Source organism: Papaver somniferum, chromosome 3, assembly GCF_003573695.1.
Source record: "Papaver somniferum cultivar HN1 chromosome 3, ASM357369v1, whole genome shotgun sequence".
NCBI lineage: Eukaryota > Viridiplantae > Streptophyta > Magnoliopsida > Ranunculales > Papaveraceae > Papaver > Papaver somniferum.
Window position 1 is genome coordinate 19,925,949 of NC_039360.1, and position 8,263 is coordinate 19,934,211.

The 8,263-nt window shown below is 35.4% G+C and overlaps 1 protein-coding gene across 1 annotated transcript; it reads right to left on the reverse strand.

Moving 5' to 3' along the window:
* Window positions 1–2,221: 2,221 nt before the first annotated feature.
* LOC113355454 (pentatricopeptide repeat-containing protein PNM1, mitochondrial-like) lies at window positions 2,222–4,163 on the reverse strand. The gene has a single exon (XM_026598314.1). It carries the CDS (start codon window positions 4,089–4,091, stop codon window positions 2,478–2,480), a length of 1,614 nt encoding a protein of 537 aa, XP_026454099.1. The 5' UTR covers window positions 4,092–4,163; the 3' UTR covers window positions 2,222–2,477.
* Between the last annotated feature and the right edge of the window lie 4,100 nt (window positions 4,164–8,263).

Consider the following 8,263-nt stretch of genomic DNA (forward strand, 5'->3'; position numbering starts at 1 on the left):
CTTCCCAAATTCCAAGTACAAGAATTTACTTGCTGTGCTTAACTGGTCCACCTTGTAAAATCTGCTGTAGTCCTGATGATCATTGGAGGGGCATTTGCCTCACACTCTCTGCTCTATCTCTTCCTCTATAAATCCGTCCACACAAAAAAACCATTCACCAAACTCTTCTCCTCTGCTCTCAACAACAATTTCTTCTGCTTGCTTCTCTGCTTCTCTCTTTCTTTTACAGGTACTGGTATATTTGCAGAGATATATGATGAAACTACTAATGTCTACAAATACTACTCAGATGGAGGAGTTCGGAACATATCTTCATCTGGGAAATCTGTTTCAATCATAAATCCTACCACTAAAAAAGCCCAATACAAAGTTCAAGGTATATATATGCATGATAACATTTCCAAACTAGAAGAAGATACGCGAAGGTATAATACAATAACATCAATCATATCACACTGGTAGTGGTACTCAAATGGAGCAAAGTTCACTATTTCTAATCATCTTCCAACTATGAACAATATTCGAATCTACATAAAAATGGTTAACATCGATCAGAAACAATGAACTACAATCGACCACATCATGACTGCAGTGCCATTTCACCATCTATTTCCGCATCTCTATATTCAGCACTGTGATATCATTCTGACGAATATAAATATAAGTTAATTAGATCAAAGATCATAGTATGCACTCAAATGTGCATAGGGTATCCTATGGAAGATACTATGGACATCAGCGAGCACTAGTGATCTAGTGGTAAATACTAAGAATAGTACCCTGCCATGTTACAAACCACGGTCCTGGTTGGTTCTTTTTCTTCTTATCATTTTTGTGTCTACACTCTGCAATAGTCAGTAAACCTGAATAAAATCAGGCAGTAAAGACGAATAACTGCAGGAATAGGATTCAAAAGAGATGCACCATAAGGCGAACAACTGTAATAGGCAGTAAAGACGAACAACCATAAGTTGTGAAAGCAAGTAAAAAGAAGAGCTTAAGAAACAGTTTTGCAAAAGGAAACCTAGATTTTGCAAATACAATTGCAAACTCACAAGTGCTTATGATACACACCAAGTGATAAACTCATAAACAATAGCAATGCTTAAGCTCTTAAATCTAGGAAATTTCAAGAAAGAAAAGGTATGGGAAAGCTCAAATTAGAACCCCACTAATCGAATAGGAGTCTCTAATCCTAACAACCTTTCCGAACAGCGTACCTTTACAAGAAACACCCGAGACTGCATCCAAATCTGAGTACCGAGGGAGATCAACTCTCTGTCTGCCAACTTACAGAACTATTCATGTTGTAGAGAAATACTTCCGAAAAGGCATACTAAAAAACAACTGCTTCGCAGGATACAATGTTCTAAAACAGAAGGATATGGATGGACGAATCGTACAGGTAACTGACAAACATTATTCATCACTTCGATTATTTCTGTAAGAGTTTCTATCCAGCTTAAAGAACTTGGAAATGATACTCCCGTTCTCTAGCTCTGGTAACAAACTAGGTATGTTGGCTTTGGGGTCAGTCATGGTTCATGTTTTGTTTTATATGGTGCAAGCTCGGGTTAAATTATGCCTACTTACAAGAGTTGCTTGCCGTCAATGGCCTTTCCAATGCATGGTTAAAGATTAGTACTAGAACAGGCTCTGGTATGAACTCATAGGTGCTATGTAACAAATTATGAACATCACAAGTCTTTTAGACACGGAAATAAATCAACAACAAACATGCTGGGAGATATCAATTCAAGCAGCCTAAGTGGCTTTGACTTTGAGGTATTGAAAGACTTACAACATTAAACACTATCCTCACCATGGTAAACAAGTCTTCTTTATAGGTGGGATCAGAGGACATGGACATCAATCCTTGAATACAAATGTGAAAATTCCTACAGTCAATAAATTCATAATAAATTGTCCTACAAAGATATGGTGGATGACCTGTATGTATCCGAAATAACTGGGACTCAATCATTTTTTCAAACTTACTTTAACATTTAATCAAGTCAGTGAATTGGCATGGGTGTTCACATCGAAAATCCCAAGTCCATTGAGGATAACCAGTGTCGGATTTTTTTCCTTCTATCATTGAATACAACCTACAGTGTCAGTGACTCAGTAATCAGACAGTTTAATTCTTCTATCAATTTCCAGATCAGTAACTCATTTATCTCTGTCTGTTTTCTTTTTTTGGTGACAATAAAAACTGTTATTCTTGTCATGAACTCGTATTATTTCCAAAAAATTCAAGGGGCGGTAACCACTTGCCTTCACAATGAGCAGTCAAAATTGCACAAAAAAAAGCTAAAGAAATCAAAACTACAATAAACTTTAAATTTTAGGATTGACAAGAGCAACATGAAGCACAGTAGACCAAAATTACCACCAGAAAAGCTTTGCTCAATTGAGTAATACCTCTCAAGACTCTGCCATCTCCCCCGAATGCTAGCTAAGTCCAGCTACAGCAATCAATAAGCTCTCCGCATCATTTTCTTTGGCTTCTTCACAAAACTTAGATTTATCTTCTTAAGAGTTTTCCTTTTCCTTGCCATTTTCTCAGGCAATGTTTCCCTCTTCTTCACAGCAGTCTTCTCAACCTTAGGCTTCTTAGTGAATCTCGGATCCAATGTATACACTTTAGGATCCACAAGTATGCCTTTCAACTTTGCTTCACTAGAGAGATGATTCGCCCTGTGAGTCTGCCCATGAGAACACAATTTCTCAATCAACAACTCGTAAGACTTGATACCAGGTACAAACCCATCAGCCTTCATCTTAGCAAAAACTTTCATTGCATGATCAATCCTTTCAATCCCACACAGAACCTTTATAAACCCAAAATAAGCCTTTCTATCAAGACCACTCCCAAATCCAGCAGATTTCATTTTGTCAATCATTTCATCTCCTTCACCAATCCTCGCCGCCTGATATAAACTTTTTATAAGTAAAAGATAAGTTTCGGCATTTGGACTACATCCCCATTCCCCCATTCTCTCAAACAGTTTAACAGATTCTTCAGTTCTCCTAATTTTGCAAAAATTGTTGATCAATATATTAAACGTCTCGACATTCCTAGGTACTCCTGCATAATCCATCTCAACTAGAATCTTTTCAGCTTCGGATTGAAGTCTAAAGTTATCCTTTTTCCTACACAGCTTACAAACACAATCCAGAATGGAATTATAAGCCGACGTTCCAAGTTGAAACCCTCCTCTATGAATCTCCCCAGCTAATCTTTTAGCCTGATCAAGTTTCCCATCCACACACCAACCTTTAATCAACATCTCACAAGTAGATTCATCTGGAAAGAACTCATGAGCTAGATTTTTGACCATTTTCTCAGCAGAATTAGCAAACCCATTCTCACATAAATTCGACACAACAATCTTAAGCGATTTCCGATTACGAACCAAACCGTATTCAGTCTCCATTTTATCAAAAAAGGACACAGCTTGAGTATCTCTACCAGCCCTAACAAGACGATTAACGAATGATTCTAGGGTTTTAGTACCAATAATTCCACGCCCATCAATAAGAATCTCATTAATTATCTTAAAATCTTTCTTTCTACCAAAATAATCAACAAGATATGAATAAGTTTGATCAGTATGTTGAAAACCTGGACGAGATGAGATCCATTGATGAAACCCTAAAACAGTGGTCCGAGCAGCATCAGGAGAAAGATTAAGAACCTGAAGAAGAAGGTGATTTGGGGTTTGAGTATTTAGGTCGGAGAAATGAAGATCTAAACGTTTGTTTAACGGAAGAGAAGAATCGTCATTATCTTCTTGTTTGAGTAGCTCTGCTGATATTTCTTGAGCTATTTTCTGTGTTTCTTCTTCATTTCGATTATTACAGTTGGTTTCAGAAGTAGATGGTGATGTTGATGATGAGAAGTTTCTGATGTATAAAGAAGGCTGATTGCTGAGAAATCTGTTGCAAGAGTGAGTAGGCGAGGAGGAAGAAGAAATTGAAGATTGATCAATTAGATGAAGAAGAGGAGGACAATGCAAATTAGCTTTACTTAAAGAAGAAGCAGAAATGCAACGAAGATATCTTCCAAGTTGCAGAGCTCTCGACATTTTAGAGTGAGGAGAAGAGTAAAATGGATGGACTAATGAAACCAAAGAAACCTAGAATCTGTTTGAGTACTGGGGCCGAGTCAGCTTGGCTCCTAGTAGGGTACGAGGTACCAATTTGTTTGTTTGGGGTTTTCGATTTGAAAGTCAAAGTATGTTTCGATCTTTCAAGGTGCCGGTTTCGTGGCAAGGGTACCGAATTACATAGTATTAAATAACGCATTAATTATTTTGTTTCTGAGTATATGATTTGGTATTTTTTACAGTAAATTGGTATCCCCTGTTAATAATCATGCGATTTTTGTCTTTTAGTATGATTTGATAATCATTTCTTCTTGTCTCATCATGTTGTTGTCCATCGCTTTACTACCACTACCAAGCGCATTTTATGGTGCATTTGATGGAATTATGCTGGTAGGCTTGGCTAACTTAGTTGGTGATCCTCACAATTTTCTGGCTTTGAATTATTTTCTTAATAATCCTTGGGAAAATGTTCCCAAAGCCAGAAAATAATTTTGCGGTTATTTTCTTAATTCTGCGGATTAGGCGATTGTTGTTTATACTGAGAAAATAACCGCAGAATTAAGAAAATTTCTCCAAGGATTGTCTATATTCTTAATTCTACGGTTAAGAGAAACAATTCAAAACCGATTTTATATGTCTTTTTGAGTTGATTATGTTTCTGCTCCGTGGTTCATGACCTATATTATATATACGTAAACCATAGAGTATAGACACAGAAATGTATCGGGAAAGTGGAGAGAGAAAGTCTGGGGATTGGGCGATTGTTGAGTCAACCCAGTAGTATTAAAATCGGTTTTAAAAATTTGATGATTCTTCTCGGTTTATGGTCTTGATTCTTCTGCTTAGTCTGTTAATGGAATAAGGCTTCATATCTTCTCTATGACAACATAATTTTTATGTTTTGTTCCTAATTTCAATTATTTCCTTTAAATTTTTAAATCACATGATAGGAAAGTTGTTTCTTTACAACTGATATGTCTAATTAATCTTTTCTACCTATTTTGTAGTGTTCAAGTAGTGTTTCAGTGGTCTTCCAGCGGTGATTTTGTAAACAGTGGTGTAGGGGAATTTCATTTTTCCTCAGATTAATTTCACATCTATCATGGATAAATCCAAGTCTTCAAAGAATGATGTAAGCAACTTTACAATGGTGTTTTTTGCTCCCTTAATATCCTTATGTATGATACAAAAATCAGTAAGATTTGCTATCACTCATCGTGTTCGATAAACACAAGATCATGGTATCAAAAACTGGGATCATGATTAACTTTGCAGAACCAGAAGTTTAATGGGTAAAATCGGTATTTCTCTTAAGAAAAGAGCGCAATTACTGGAAACCAAAAATTTGAATTTTCAAATACCTTTTTTAAAGTCAGTATCTTTTCCGGCGTTTCCTGAAAATATATGGGGCGAAAAATCGGGAAAATGGAATAATTTTGGTAGGTGGTTTTGCTGCAAGATAAACCCTAAACCTAATTTGGATTATATAAAGTTCAAGAAGAAGCATTTCTCATATCACTTGCAAAAAAAATCTCAAAAAAGAGATTATCTTAAGGAGATGGCGCAACCAAATAATCTGCAGTTAGCTGCACTATCCAAGAGGATGGAGGAAACTAATCTCAACCTAAATCAAATCAGGATTGCGAGAAGTAGCTAGCTTGATCTCGGCGACGGAAATTGATGAAGTAGCTAAAAATTGGAGTAACTGTCTTATAGGCAATATTATTCGAAAGGATGAACTCGAATATGATGATGTGCAGAGGGAAGTGAGTATGATATGGAGGAGATACAAGAAAGTTGAAGTCATTACAATGGGTCGTAATATGTTTGTCTTCAAGTTCAAGACTAATGAAGATATGACAGAAGTGTATAAGAAAGTTCCTTGGGTTATCAACTTCATATTGATTGTGCTTCAAGAATATGAAAACTCGGTTCCCCTGGAAGACTATAAGTTCATTCACCAAATTTTCTTTGTGATACTTCGTTATCTAGCCTAATTAGAGCACATTGATGATGGAATAATTGAGAAGCTAATACAAGATATTGGTCAAAAGGTTGAAGTTGATGGGAAAAAATATATCATAATCATATGAAGGGTAGCTACGGTTAAGGTTTTGATAAAAAAAAATGTTAAGTATTATTGTTTTGGTGTGCAGGAGGAAAGAAAGTTGTGGTCGGGTGGGTTTGAGTTTGGATTGCTTACGATTTCATCTACTCAATTCAAACGGAATGTCACCGCTTTGTTCTGTTTTTACTCGAGGGTATTCTGCTTTAACCACGTAATAACAATCATTAGTTGTTTGAAACATGGTTAAGAGTTAAAAAGAAACATTTGGTCATGAAAAATGAAAAAAAGAGCTAGACTTTAAGGAGTCACAAAAGAGGAGCTTTAGATTATGTATAAGAAACAATATAGACAATCCTTGGGGAAATTTGTTATATTTATGATATATGCATCGTTTATGTCTCTTTTATTTCCTCTTCTTAGTGCCATGATTTAATTTTTCCTATCACCGATTCTTTTTATAGACTGTATTGTTTCCTTAACTACGAATATTTTGGGTTTTATGCTCCATTTTTTATCTGTCTGCGTTGAAGTGTGATGTTGTACTGTTGAATCAAGGTACTGGTTTTCTTTATTCAAATCATGTCAACACTTTGATTCATTCATGGAATTTGATCTTCAATCCAAGTACCGATTTTTTAATTATGTATCTTTTATGAAATATACAGTAAAACCTCTCCGGAGGAATACTCCGTATAGGAATAAACTCCATATAAGAATAAAAATTTATGGTCCCGACTTCGGACAGTTATATTTAAAAATGCACTCCATATTGGAATAAGTCATAATTTTTTCTGGTCCCGTTTTAAGGAACCTACCTCCATATAAGAATAATTGACATCATAATATAAATATATAACACTTGTCATACATAAAATTTTAAGATGAAAAGATTCTTGTAACCATATTACAAGTTCGTTTTGCTTCAAAATGGATATTTTAATTTTTTTTGTGCACAACTTAGTATGAATATCTTCATACTCATTTGATTTCATTTGTCAATTTTCGATGTGATAATTGTGATGTATCTGAATCGTTTTATTAAAAAAATTATATATACATAAATATATAGAAAAAAACCTCATTTAAGTAGTTTTTATTCTCAATCCTCAGTAATGTAACCTTTGCTTCTTAATGAAATCGGCAGTTATGAAGAAAAAAACAATTTCTTGGAATGGAAGTTAATGAGAAGGTATGTTAACTGCCTCTTATTTTGGAAGTTTGAGAAATTCTTATGATTTATTTGTGAAGAATGAACCAGTTAATAATTGGTGAGTGAAAACTACTTGTCTTTGATAAAATATTAGCAGCAAAGAAACTCATTATTGAATCTCCAATACGATTTTATGTGCCTAGAGACGAGGATAAAAAGAATGTTTGAACATTTTAAAATTATTTCTGTAAAATGTTACCCACAAAAGATGTAAGCTAATATAAAATCTACGAAATTAATAAATTAACAAAAACACAGTTTTTTCGAACCTAAAAATACATTACTAAAACAACAAGTTCTTAAACTGGTTTTTAGATTTAGCTAATAAAAATATATCTGTCTTAATTTGTTTAAACAAATAAAAATAAATAAACAGATATAGATAACTACGAAACTAGGCGGTAAGAAAAACCTGACGAACACACTGGTAAGAGAAGTAAGCAAAAATCATAATCTAGAAAGAAAACATAATCACCATGGTCTGAACATAAGTGGAACCGCAGGACCAGACACCTAGGCGGATCTGCACAAACTCCATGAAGGCTAGACCTAAGAAGGTCGCACCTACAACCTGCAGGAGCGTGCAAACCAGGTAACCGACACTCAGCCGCCACCTCTTCCGTGCTACCTGTACTTCCGTCAGTCTGTTGCCAAAATTCTCCAATCCAGGGACACTGAGAATGACAAAGATAAGTAGAAAGAACACTGACGCCGAACCTTCAAAGAACACTCTCTGGCTAACATGTTTGTTGGGGTTGCAATTCGCCTCAACACTGAACGCCTTCGTGCCAAGTAATCCGAAGGTGATCAGCCCAACAGGTATCGCCACAGCAAAAACATTACCGATTTGCAGGTTTGTGAAGTGTTTCATCC

Bases quoted from the DNA above. Each gene is read 5' to 3' on its own strand.
- LOC113355454 (XM_026598314.1), bottom strand. From the start codon at position 4,091: ATGTCGAGAGCTCTGCAACTTGGAAGATATCTTCGTTGCATTTCTGCT.